This window comes from Magallana gigas, chromosome 2, assembly GCF_963853765.1.
Source record: "Magallana gigas chromosome 2, xbMagGiga1.1, whole genome shotgun sequence".
In the NCBI taxonomy this organism is placed as follows: Eukaryota; Metazoa; Mollusca; class Bivalvia; order Ostreida; family Ostreidae; genus Magallana; species Magallana gigas.
Genome location: NC_088854.1, coordinates 36,334,844 through 36,349,531, shown reverse-complemented (window position 1 = coordinate 36,349,531; position 14,688 = coordinate 36,334,844). Strand labels below are relative to the sequence as shown.

The window sequence follows — 14,688 nt, the reverse complement described above, 5'->3', positions numbered from 1 at the left end:
ACCTTCATTTACATTACACTTAATTATCAAAAGCTCAGCATACAGATGACTCGCTGAAGGAATATATTGAAACAAGTGAGACTCTCTAGACTGCAGGAGAATCAATCTAATCACAAGACCTTATCTAGCCAATGTACCATGCAGTTATTGTTTCCTCACATCATTATAATTATATGATTTTTAACCCATCTTAACTTGATTTTTTTTCCAAGCCATGAGGTGCATCGAACTGGTGCTTATCTGGAGTTTCTGTCATGCAAAGCAGATGAGAATCATTGACTCTCCCTGGATAGGAAAGTAGTCCATTGCAGTTAACCCCAAGCATAAGACAGTACATAACAGAAGCTTGGTGGCGAAGACAATGAAGATGAAATGCATCGTCTATAAGGACACAACACACAATTCCGGGCTCAAACTAGCGACCTTTGGGTTAACAATTAATTGTGACCACTGAGCTATCTGCTCTACTTCTTTGACACAACTTAAAAATTGTCATACTCTTAAAATTTGACATACTGGCTATTTGTTTCTTAAGAAGATAATTTTCAAATCATGAAAACCTAATATTGGCACTTCATTTTCAAATACTTCAATCAAATGTATTTTTAGAAAAATAATTGATTATCCCTACCAGAAAAATCAAAGGCCTGAAGGGCCATAATGGCTTACGGGTTTGATATGACTATATTTACATGGATCGAGTATGATTCCCTCTATTTCTTACGGAAACTTTAGTTTATTTATAGCTCTTTAGAAAGTAACTAGCTACATGTAATTCATAGATCTATAGAAACTAACAGGACCGATATCAACATGCCCCATTTGTTGATTGGTTGAACCTTAGTGACCAAAACAGACAGGATTGAAATCTAGACGCCTCTTTTATCAATTGGTTGAAACCACCATTGCTTTTAGGAAAATCATAGACTGCATAAAATAATAATGATGATGTCAGACTCAAACTCAAATATGAGGCAATTTCTTTCTTTCTTTTATCCAACGACTGAAGTACATTAACAGTAAATTCATTCAATGATATAAGACACAAAAACACTTAAAACCAACATGCTCTCAAATATCAGTATACCTTGTATTCCTACGCACTATGAAGTGGCGCGAGAGTTGGTGCACGGTGCGACGTAACAGCGCCACAGCCAGCGCGAAATCACTGCACGTAAAAATAATATAACCAAATGATGAAATGTACTGCATGTTATGTACTATAATTAATGAATTCTCATGAAATCTACACCAACAAGTATTATACCATTTTATTTGTATTTCATAAATTTATATTTATTCATATTTTTCTGGGTTTTTTCTACTTTTTTATGAGGCTGACCTTCACACGCTTTTTTAAGAAATATAGATTCACAAGGCAGTTTTAACACCTTCTGTTTTATTTTTTCCCTTTGTACAGAGATAAACTCTTTGGAGGGGGGGGGGGGGGGGGGCAAGAAACAGGCAGAACTATGCAATTACAGCAAACTTGTTTTGACACCAAATTTAATTAAAATTAATGACTGCACTATAACTTTGCAGTCAGTCTCTCTTCACATGACATGTTCAGAGGCATAGTATACGATGTCTCTATGTTATAGTAATGTGACATTGCTTCCGTATATGACTTGCAATCAAGCTTAACTGTATATTGTTTTCTTATTTGAGTACATTTGGTCTCAAGTTTCCAATATTTTTACGACAAATAAACAGTTCATTCATAGCACAACCAAGGTCATTGTGCTATTTTTAGATCTTGGAAAATCCCCAACATTCGATAATGGCGGAGGTGTCGAAGAAGGCACATTACATTAAAACAAGAAGTAATTGTCCCTCTATTTTTGCATTTATTACCCATTTATAATCCCAGTTTCAATATATCTCAATCATAAGTTCAGTTATTTAACCGTTAAACACTTTCCCCTTTACTGAGATCGATGTCGATCGAAGTTAGCGACGCTCACGTTTTTATGAAGATTGAACAAAATAACGACAACTTTACATTTACTTATCACTGTTAGGATCTGAAATAATTGGGAAAAGATTTTTTGCTTATAATACATGTAAGTATGCATAGCGGAAAGCATAGCGGCACTGTGTGGTGCATGGCGGGGGCCTATACCTCTATGCAAAAACGGCCTAGGGAAAACACTGCAATTAATTAGCCTGGTTCCCGAGGCCTTCCGATTCTGTGCTTGCACAATCGGAAGGCCTCGGGAACCAGGCTAGGTGCATGCCAGGCCTTCTGTGCTTGCACAATCGGCAGGCCTCGGGAACCAGGCTATGCAGTTAATATTCATTCGCGTTAGATTTCGAGTTTATTTAAATAAAGTCAATTCATATTGGTTACAATAACATAAGTGATATTGTTATACTTTCATGTTAAATACTGAAATCTGATTGGTTTAGACGCTATTACCCTCAGCGTTAGCAACGCACTTAGCAACGGGTAACATTAAAAATTGTTACATGCGCGAAAATTATGCGCGTACGGTTTGCCGTAGAATTCACGTTATTCCTATGTAAAAGCAGTTAAGTTTTCTTTAAAATTAAGACATTCAGTATAACAAAATAAATAGTGCCTGTTTGGGAGGATAACAGTTGAAATTGACACCCCTCGAAAACCATTGTCAACCTCCGCTTCGCGTCGGTTGACAATGGTTTTCTAGGGGTGTCAATTTCAACTGGTACCCTCCCAAACAGGCACTATTTATATAATAACATATGGAAAATATAATCTTGCTTAAAGATATTTATTATGAACAACAAACAGTTCACTTTGCAACATTCAAATAGAACTATTTTTTGTCGCGCATGTTCAGATAACTGAACTCTTTGCTGTAAAGATTATCCGGCAACTAGATGGCTATAAGCCATAATTACAACAACATCTAAATCAAAAGAGAATACTTCACGTGTATTTTATCAAATTATTACATAGAAAAATTAAATAATGCACAAATTTAATAAATATAAAAATGCATCAAAATAAATACCGCAAAAAGTATCACAGTCATTAATAACCACTGCTATATGCAGTCTTTTATATACCGTATGCAGTAATGTCTCCATTTCAAACAAGAGGCCAATTGGCCTTAACGGTCACCTGAGTAGCATATATCCAATACACAAACTTGTCATGGAGTCTCATATATGCATCTAATTAATTAGGTTTCATACTGGAGTAGAAAAATTATAAATTTGTAATGACAACCACATTTAATTCAAAAAGAACTGTGAAACCTATAATGTTGGTGAAAAACTAAAAGATCTGGTCTACAAAATAATGAATTCAGTTTTCCTTTCAGGTGTGTCGGAGTAAAGAAGATAATTTTTTAACGTTATATGCATTAACATCTATACATCCATTTTGGCCCTGCCCTAGAGTCAAAACCCATACCCCAGGGGACATGAAAATTAAAATTTCAGTAGAGGACTTCCTGGTAAACATAATTATTAGTCGGGTTTTTTTTATACAGATGTGTGAGAATAGAGAAGAAGATTTTTAAACATTATATGCATTAACACTTTATTGCCATATTGCCCCCTCATGTCCTGAACCCCTGACCTTGGGGCCATGAATTTCACAATTTAGGTAAAGGAGATTGTGGATATCATAACCATGTATTCAGTTTTTTTCCCACATGTGTGGGAGTAGAGAAGAAGATTTTTTAAGATTTAAATCATTTTTACTATATGGCCATATTGGCCCCACCCTAGAGCATGCACCTAACAAAAGGGTCATGAATTTCACAATTTTAGTAGAGAGCCTCATGGACATCATAATCATGCATTTAGTTTTTAACAAATATATATGGGAGTAGAGAAGAAGATTTTCTAAGATTTAATACATTTTTACTATTTGGCCATATCGGCCTCACCCTAGAGCCTGAACCCCTGACCGAGGGGTCATGAATTTCACAATTAAGGTAGAGGGCTTCATGGACATCATAACCATGCATTTAGTTTTTAACAAATATATATGATAGTAGAGAAGAAGATTTTCTAAGATTTAATACATTTTTACTATTTGGCCATATTGACCCCACCCTAGAGCCTGAACCCCTGACCCAGGGGTCATGAATTTCACAATTTAGGAAGAGGGCTTCATGGACATCATAATCATGCATTTAGTTTTTAACAAATATATATGGTAGTAGAGAAGAAGATTTTCTAAGATTTAATACATTTTTACTATATGGCCATATTGGCCCCACCCTAGAGCCAGAACCCCTGACCCAGGGGCCATAAATTTCACAATTTTGGTAGAGGGCCTCATGGACATCATAACCATGCATTCAGTTTTTTCCTCACATGTGTGGAAGTAAAGAAGAAGATTTTTGAAAATTTGGCTTTTTTGCATATTTGGCCCCGCCCGTGGCACCCCAGAGGTGGTAGAGCCATAAATTTCACAATTTAGATTCTTCTTACCATAGAGATGCTTCACACCAAAAATGGTAACGATTGGCCTGGTAGTTTTCAAGAAGAAGTTAAAAATTGTAAAATTGTTAACGCACAACGCACGACGACGGACGAAGACCAATTGCAATAGGTCACCTGAGTGACTCAGGTGACCTAATAAAAATTGTATTGTGATTCTGCACTTGGCTCATATTGAAATAAAAAACTTACTAATAATGTTTCAATAAACATAACATAAAAAATGCAGGATGCAAGTCAGAATTATAATGAGAGACGATTGAAAAGCTGTCAATGTGACAGTAAACCAGGTTTTCTTTTATGTGAACTGTATCCATAATCCATGTGAACACTAAATTGATAAACTCTATGAAATGCAGTACCATTTTTGACCAAGAATGACTAAGTTCAAAAGCTGGTATTTTTTTCATAAATTATCAGAAATCAAAATCAAAATGCACACCTCTGATATATGTACAATTGATCTGCAAAAGAACAACTTCCTATCTTAAAAACTGTAGGAGGAGTTATCCATACATTGAGGGTACCCTTTTGGCAGCGGGCCAACCAACCATCCGCCCGCCCACCATTTTCCCCATTTTAATAACCGGGTTTTTCCATTGGAAAACCCAGTTAAAAATCATCACATCTAAACTTCCAGCATATACATACATCAATAAATTTGTCTTTAACAACAACAAAATTCTATATTGTGTCCTATATATATCTACCAATTCTGTGTTTAAGGACGGCCGGCAGACCCAATTCACATCTACATGGTGATTTTTATGACAATTTTATAAAAGTTAGAGTTACTAAAGATATATCAAAATCAATCAAAAATTAAATAACATGAAAATCGAATTAGATTTTTTGTAAAGACCATCACAAAAATTGTGTGTATTATTTTTTTTTTCAATTGAACAAAATGGGGAAAAGTTTTTGTAAGAGAAAAAATAACTTTTAAAACTATAAGAGTTTGCTGTACATATTTTTAAAATAAATTATTGAAAAATTAAGAACAGGGATTGTTTTACTATATATTTCTTCAATACAAGTATTGATGCAGATCAAAATGTATATGATTTGTTTACTGGCTCAAACTATGTTAAATAATCTATATAGATGCTTACAAATAGCGTGAGCTAAAACAAAACTCACAACAGAACTTTGACATTTCCTAACAAAATTTGTGCATGTTTCTAAATGTTGAAAAGCATATTTCAGCATGTTAAATAATAGCAAGGTCTCCGACTACATGCAATATTAAAGTGTGTATTGATGATGTTGAACAGCTATATATTGTGTCATAAGCAATTTTTCATTGAGTTTAAGTGATTGTGATGTAATTTTGAGAACTTGATGTATGTAACAGTCACTCCTTTTTAGGTATGCGATATATCTGCACAAACCGAATTAGGTCTGTCGTCCTAAAGAGGAGTTACGTTCACAAAAAACAGAACTGACTGGCTGACTGATGGACAGAGGGTAAAAAACATTATTCTTCTTGCAACTTCTTGCATGGGGTATAAGAATGAAGTTGTTAAATACGGATTATTATTGAAAGGTAAAATAAAGATACAAGAGTTGTCTATCTTTCATTTTTAATAGTAAAAACCTTACCTTCTGGGTTATGTGGTCAAAGTTTATTCCAAGTTCTAAAAATCAAAAATTTTATCTTCTAATTAAAAAAATAAAATAAAAAAGTAATGAGTTATTAATAAAGTTAGTATGTGGTATATCATCAAGAAAATTGAACCTAACACATATCAATATCAAATATAATTGTTGTAAATGCCAAACAATGTATACAAAAGACAAGAGAACAAATGTCATTCAACAAACCTAAGCCCTTAAATTGTTAAATTAATCAAGATGGTCTGACCTGGTGAATTTGAATTCTCTGTCATTAAGTACCTGTAGATAATGCTCATTCCAATTGTTTAATGTACAGTACATTTATTTCCAATAAATTCACACAATTTATGCCAGCTAATGAGATCATTGCTTTTTACCTTCTAGAAGTGGTGGCTCATCTTCATAGCTGTCAGAACTGCTGGGGCTCACGAATGCAGCATTGGTGTCAGGAGTCATGATGGACCCAGTGTACATGTTGGTCGGGGAGGCAGTGTAAGGCTGCTCCGAACTGAAGCCCTGGCTATAGTCAAACTGACCAAACTGACTGTGAACAAAAAATATCATCTAGTTAAATTTGAATGCATGTCCTTTAAAAATTATACATGTAATAATATAATATAATAATTATGAAATTAGTTAACATAGAAGAAACAAACAATGTGGGTATGTTAAGGAGGTTGAATAGTCAACAAAATAACCATCATATTCACCTTCAATTTTTTAAACATGATATTTTTGGCCATAAACTATCATTTAGCAAAGAAAAAATCCAAATACTTCAGCTTTAAATTAAAAAATGTCCCTATGTCTTTATACAGCTGAGCTCTTTGTCTAAAGGAGGTAAACATAGTCTAAAAATGCCCTTGACCATTGGGCCCTATTTAGGCTTTCAATTAATTTCACTGCAATGTCTAGAAAATCACTTGTCTGTACTTCATACGATACATCATGGTTACGGTAACTTTGACCTCACAATCTCATGCATTTCTATCAATGGTTCATGGGTAACTTTATTGAAACAGCCATAAAACCACTTGTTACCTTTATATTAATGCTTTCATAATACTAATGACTGAATTAGATATTATCAAAAGTGTATATCTAATACTCAGCAGCATAAAAGTTTCACATGATATGCAAAGTACATGACTATACTGTATTAATAAACTAATGGTTCGGAGACTTTCCCTGCTATGTGTATAAACAACTGAATGAAGAAATTTTAATCCATGTTAAACCAGCATGATGCAGGTGAAAGATCAAGACAAATTTTAGAATATTATGCATAAAATTGGTAGAATATATTCCGGTAAGTACCCAGGTGAATGATGCCTGGGAAACCTATGAATTAACCCCAAATTTACGTAAATCAGGCTTGATTAGTAAAAATGTTATGTATTTTTAGGTTGAAGCAAAATATCATTTTCATTGTCTCTTTTACAAATTACCGTATTTTTCGAAAATTAGGTCGATACGGTTTATTGGGCAAAGGAGGCTGTTTTTAGCCAAAGAATAAAAATAAGTATAAATAGGTCGACTTCGAAGAATTGGTCGAAAAATTACCGCTAGTTCTAATGAATAATTGGTTTAAACCAATAACGTTATCATATAGTAGCCTTTAATCTTATTTCACAGTTTTAAACAAAAGGAAATAAAATGTATTTCTTGAAAACATCGTAAGAAAATGTCTGAAATTGCATCAAAATTTTCAAACCAATTAATTCAGTACGGCCGGTTTTAATCTAAGATCGTTTTTTATTACCTCCCTGCCATGTGTACAAACTGGTGTTAACCGGGGGATAGTAACCTATCCTGGAGGCATGACTACGGTAGCACATGCCACCCGTGTCTCTGTGTGACTTTTTACTGTGTATATACACACAAGTCAACCTCTGATCTTATTGAAGCCTGTGGGCATGAGTAGCACGTGCCGAGAGTTCAACTGTGTATAAACAAAGTAAGCGCTACCTAGACTGATTTCAGAGACACCTGGTTAAAATTTCATCGAAAGTTTTATGTTGAATATACAGAAAAAAACTTGTTCATGTATTCTATTATGAAAACAAATTATTTTTTTTTATTTCTACCCGACGATATTTTCCCCCCGTAATTACCCTTTGTACGGTTCTCATTTTACTTTTACCGCGCGAAATCGATTTCCTGTTTATCGTAAGCACACGATCAAAATGTATGACAGCATATAATAATGATCGAAAGATGATTCAGTCAGTGATCTAAGTACTTATTACTATTTACTGTACGTTTAATTTTGTTTAAATGATAAATTACTACAGTATATTGATTAAAATCCATACGATTTTTACACGAAAATTCAAGCAGTATTATAGTAAACACTCATGATTTTATTGGAGGGTTGCATAAATTTTTGCAAAATTTCATATCAAATTTTCCAACCCAAAAAAAACATAAATTTGGCGAAGCGATGAATAGGGCGAGGTCCACGTGTCAGGAAAAAAAGTATCGACCTAATTTCCGAAAAATACGGTAATAAATAAAATATGAGACAATGGTAGTTCTGACTTTGCTATGAGGTCATTTTTATTTGAAAAAAATCTTATTTTCCACCAAGCAAAAGATCGAGGTATGAATATAATTTTTCTGAACATAACATTTCATGCATATGTGTGTTTTGTACAATTATATCAAAACAACAGACCTGTCTGATCAACAAATGAATAAGGCGTTTGGTCTACTATGTCTTTTGTTAAAGAGTATCAGAGTTAATCAATTTTTTGGTTTACTCTTTTTTTATTTTGCTTGTCAATATTTGAAGATGTTGTGGTAGGTCTGACCCCCACCCCGATCATCTGTCTGACACCTAGCTATCAATGTCAATAGTAAATGAAAATATGAAAGGTCATTTCACAATATTTCTCACATTGTTTGCCATATAGCATTTTATTTTTCTGTGCTCTGAGGCCCATTTAACCACTTGTTGACGCAGATCGATACTGCTTCATCCTTAGACATGACATATTTTGTTTAACTTGGAAATGGTGCTTTTTTACCAAAATATTAAAAAAGAGTTCATATCACAGGAGATTACTCCCAGGTAGAAAAACACTCAAGAGAGGCAACTCTAATTCATTGTATGAAAGAAAATGCAGGTGCAGATATTTTATATCAAGAACATTTCATTGCCAATCCTTTAAAATAATATAAATTTGTTTACTATAAAGGACATCAGGTTCAACTCTCAAGAAAACATGCATCAAAGATTTTTCTAAATGTTACAGATTGTTTTCTTACGCATCTTGTCCGAACTGCCCAGGTCCCATTTCATAATTGGTATTTTGGTCATAATTGTATTCTCCGCTGTAAAAGCCATCATTTCCTCCAAATTCACCAGACATTCTATAAAAAAAAAATACTATAAGAATGCATTTTAAGTTTTAACAGATGAAAACCAACAGGCCTTTAGCCCATATTGCTAATCACATTAACAATGACTCAAGCTTTTACATGTATACTCTCTTCTCATTATATCGCGGGTTCCGTTGTATCGCGGTATGTTCCAAAAAGTAGGATTCTAGTTTTTTCCCGTGATTTTCCACAAGGAGTTCATGCACCAACTTCAGGATGAGAGCAAAGAAGACTGTCAAATATATCGGCAAATAAAATTTTTCTCACAATAAAATTTTTTCCGGAGAGAAAGCAAGTTAAAAAGTCCATAATGTATATGATGAAAAAAAATAAATAAAAAGCATAATAGAATTTATATTTCATTCCCTAACCAGTTTAAGTGACTTTGCTTTCATGAAGAATAGTATTTTATTTTTAAAAAATAAAAACCGTCCGTTATAACTAGACCAGGCTACCAAATTTCCAATGCCGCGATACAATGGAACTCTCTAATTTTGAAGGTTATAAGACTTGTGATTTAAAAATAGCACACAAAATAAACTAAGTAAGTTGGGAAATTGATGTTCCTCAAAAAAGCTAGTCTAATACAAGCTTTTTTAAAGAGCACTAATGACATGTAAAAATAATAACTTGGTATATCTTTTTTAAGGGGAAAAATAAGTACCGCGATATTATGAGACACCAGTATAACAAACAAAAAGTCTTGGTACATGTATTATAATAAGTATGCATTTGTTTATACATAAAAAAAATTAATTTTTTGCACTTCAAATTCCCATTGGGATATTATATCCAAAACAGGCTATTATATTAGATGTGGGAGATAGGTCCCAACCTGTTTTATGCACTTTATTGTGGATTTACTCAATATCTGTCAAAATAAAACAAGAGGCCCATAGGCCACATCACTCACCTGTGCAACAATAAACATAATAATATCAGCTATATGGAGTCATATGCAATATATCTGAACAATGTCGTATAATAGATCCTGTGTATGAAAAAATTCTCTTGCATACTCTTATGCTTATCATTGAACATGAATTTTGTACATGTTGATGTCATTCTAACTGTCAAGTGATGGTTTTTATCTACAATTAATAGCAAAATAATAAAGTATAAGGCCAAAAAAAACTAATGATTTGTTTCTCAGGCACCACCGCATCAGTAAAATTATCGCCTCATCAAACTTTTTTATCGTTATTTTTCCGGATTTTTTTATCTTATCTTCATTGGTTTTCTCTATTATGGAATCAATGTAAACAAACGCTCAGAATAAATGCTTGTCTCTGTCAGTGAAAAATGTAATTTTATTTGACATATCTACCCAGTGACCAACCTAAGGGGCGACTTGGGCTAAATACAAGTTCTGTACCGTATTTTCCAGACAATTAGTCGGTATTTTTTTTCTCTGAAGCAGAGCACCCGACTTATCATCTTGATCGACTTGTCAAAGGCTTGAGGTCAGAAAATTGTTCAAAATAGTATTAAAAATCTTGGTTTTAATCATTTTGAGTTGGCTGTGTGATTAAAAATTATGTTGTTGAATTCATTGTTCATCTTTAATAATTATCATTTTCACTTATCTGTTAACACTAGAATACATAATAATAACAGAGTTATTAAAAAATGGCACATTGTCTTTAATCAATTAAAAGTTTTACCCTTCTGTTTTTATAAACACATCATCACATGGTTCCATATATCACTGGTGGGAAGATAACATTGCGCAGTAAAATTGAAACCAACCTTGAATGGAAAAAATTATTGCAGTAGGCCTGGGGATGTTTTAAAGTTTTATTATCTTATTAGTAAAAAGGTTAGTGGAAAGTATAAAAAATAAATATCTTATGGTCAAATTCAATCTTAAAATACGTAATCGGCAATTATCAATACTATTGTTTATACAGTAGGCTGACACCGGTTGTGCTAATAATCTTGCCCTAAGGCTGAGATTTATACGGCAATTTTACTCCCTGCGTATATAAAGAGTACCGTTATAAGAATGATTATAGTTCATTGATTAATTATTGTCCAATTCTTTGATTATTGTTAATTAAAAATTTTAGGAAACGTATGTATGTCGTATATCGTTATTTTCAAGTCAAACAAATGATTGATCTTTTTCTAACAGTGTCTATGTAAAACAATAGCGTGTTACTGCATTACTGGATACAAAGTAAACAAGTTTCATCAAATCATAGTAATTGCTAAGCTTTCTGCACTTGAGAGCCCCCTTTGAAGTCCGACACAAGACAGGTGCATGCCTATGACACCGGAAATTGTTAAACAAACACTGACCACGCGCCGAGTCAACAGGTGGGTGGTTACGTAATGGCGAATACACTGGCGATGGTCAGAGTGGATGATTATCTTAATACATGGGAATAAAATATTTTTGACAAAGTAAGTTTCGTTTTGCATAACACGCGATATCTGGAATTGTTTAAAATGCAAGCGACTTTGTAGATGTTGCCGGTATTTGAAAATATGATGCATAAGTATAAAGTGTAATTGTTTAAATGTTAATCATTAATAATAATAATTGGTAGCAATATCGGAGACATCGTGGCATCATACACTGATGTTACTGCAATTTCAAACGCCATTTTGAAGTGATAAGATCGACATATCGTCTGAATCGACGTAGCGTAGGATTTTGTTAAAATTTTGGCTAAAAATGAGCTATTTGACTAGTTGTCCGCATCGATGATTCCTCGGGAAAATACGGTATATGTAAATATAAGTACTTGCTTTTTGGTCCGTAACTTCGCCAGAATTTCCTCAGAAAAAGATTGAAGTTGCCCTGTTTTCTGAGTTCATGATCGTGAAAATTAACTCCAAATGCAATAAAAGGATAATTATCTATTTCAAAACACATTTTCATTGCCTAAGTTAACCCCTGTTGTGATTAATAACTAGCGACTGTCTTATCATTAGAGGTTATAAATATGGTTGATGCAACCACATACTGTGCACTGAAAATTACAACCGATGTTTATAAATTTTAGTGCTGATATTACAGTTAGTTGGTAACTTGTAATTAGTTAATAACTCTGCCAAATTATTACTAAAATAATCATAAAACCGTTTGTCTACAGTTATCTTTAAAATTAAACAAGTCCAACTACATGATGGTTATAATTGGGTCAAAGGGTTGGACTAATATCTCAAAAATACTCTGAAACACATAGACTGATTTTATATTATTTAGCTAACACAATTACAAAACATTTAATCTATAAAAATGTATGAATACACCTAATGAATTTAATTTAACAAATTGGATGAGTTTTTTTTTCAATTTTTAGGAGCTGTTTTATTTTTAATTGACTTGCTTCTAATCCAATTTAAATTAAGGTTGAATCTGTGTATACATGTATTATCATTAGCATTATGCCATTATCAAAGAATAGAAGTCTACCTGATTTTTCAAACTTCTCTCTATTTTTCTGTGAGGAAGAACTCAAGATCCTAAAAATTTCTTTGCTACAATATAAGGTGCATGAAGTCTCCCTAAAAGTTTGCCCTAGGTTGGTCCCTGTTAAAGGACTTGGACACGATTTGAGATCAAAAATTTTATTTTTATTTTTTATGTATAAAATGATTTACTTGCGCAGTTTAAATGATTGACCAAAATATTAAATGTTAAAGTCAAGTTACAAGCGAGATACAGAGGTAAGAATTGATAGTTATGTAAACAAAGCTCGAGTCTTATAGTTGTTTACAAAAAATGTAATGTAGAATTTTACCATTTCTTGGACATATTAAACTAATTCAATATCTTCATCAATACTATCATCAACAAAAGAAAGTTACATTTGATTAAAACTTACATCAATACAACACATATGTAAATATGACAATATTCGAGCTTTGTTTACAAAACAAAGAATGATGAACTCTGTATCTTGCTTATAACTTGATATTGAGTTTCAAATTTTGACATAGTATTATAAACTTCTATATTTATCAGTATAAACATTGAAAATGGAAAAACAAAATTTGAAAATGTTAAGTCAAATCGTGTCCAAGTCCCTTTAACAGGTTGGGACAAATCTCCCAAATGGGATATAATAGCCCATTTGGGATATAATAGCCCAAATAGGATATAAATTTGAAGTGCAAAATATAAAAAAAATTGATTTTGAAATTTTAGATATAAATCTGCGTTAGAAAAAATGAAATACAACAACTTTTGGTAAACAACTTTTTCTGTAGCTGTACTTTTACGGAGATTGATCCCTCAGAACATGTATATCCAAAACTTCTTGGGGATCAATCTTACAAACTATAGACATGTGCAGTCAGACCGGTTCGAATACCGGCGCCAGATAGCTCAGTTGATAGAGCACCTTACTAGAGATTCAGGGAGTCCAGGTTCAAATCCCAGTCTGGTCCGTTATTATTTCTCCCATCCTGTAACATTTGGTGCCGTGACCAACCCCTGGAGTGGAACTGACAGGTGAACTCCTGCCAGGGGAAGAGCCTGGGGTGGAGCCTGTGGTGATCTTCGAGGGCGAAGATCATTTAAGGGGGGAGGAATGTGACATTCAGACCGGTTCGAATACCGATGCCAGATAGCTCAGTTGGTAGAGCACCTGACTAGAGATTTAGGGGGCCTGGGTTCGAATCTCGGTCTAGTCTGTCATTATTTCTCCCATCCCATTACAGACAAATACAAATGTAGAAAAACTTCTTAACCAAAAGTTGTTGCATTTGATTCACATTAATGCGGATTTATATCAAAAATTTTAAAATCAAAAATCTTTGTTCTTTGCTCTTTAAATTTATATCCCATTTGGGCTATTATATCCCAAATGGGCTATCATATCCCATTTGGAAGATTGGTCCCAACCTGTTTAACAAAGATGAGAGATTTGTATTTCCTTCTGCGCTCGTCCCAACGGTCACACCGTAAAACATATTATATATTGGCTTCGCCCTCCAAACGGTTACACCGTAAAACATTAAAATATAATCTTTAAAAAAAAAATTAAATGATACTACCTTAGCACCTGGAGTGAGTCTGAGGCTGACGTGTTTTGACCGGAAGTACTAATAATTACGGAAAACGAGTCCGATATATTTTCAATAGCAGTTATGGTTTGATGTTTTTGCATATTGAGTTATTATGTTCTTATTTTATGATTTTGTTAATTTCTATAAATCTTCATGAATTATTTTTTGAAGATGATTATATAGAATATTTTATACATACTGTTTTAGATCGGGTTCAAAATTCTA

The 14,688-nt window shown here is 33.3% G+C and overlaps 1 protein-coding gene across 2 annotated transcripts in view; it reads right to left on the bottom strand.

Annotated features, from left to right (window-relative positions):
- The window catches only part of LOC105348343 (protein YIPF5), a 33,274-nt gene extending 18,670 nt beyond the window's left edge, over positions 1–14,604 (bottom strand). The window contains exons 1-4 of one of the 2 annotated variants that reach the window (XM_011457719.4): positions 14,452–14,604; positions 9,328–9,432; positions 6,435–6,601; positions 6,043–6,077 (exon numbers count right to left, since the gene is read on the bottom strand). In XM_011457719.4, coding sequence (XP_011456021.3) covers positions 6,043–6,077; positions 6,435–6,601; positions 9,328–9,432; positions 14,452–14,564 — 420 coding nt within the window. In that variant the 5' untranslated portion in view covers positions 14,565–14,604. Of the gene's footprint in view, positions 1–6,042; positions 6,078–6,434; positions 6,602–9,327; positions 9,433–11,105; positions 11,159–14,451 lie in introns of those variants that run through there. The other variant, XM_034446381.2, reaches the window with a different exon arrangement.
- Between the last annotated feature and the right edge of the window lie 84 nt (positions 14,605–14,688).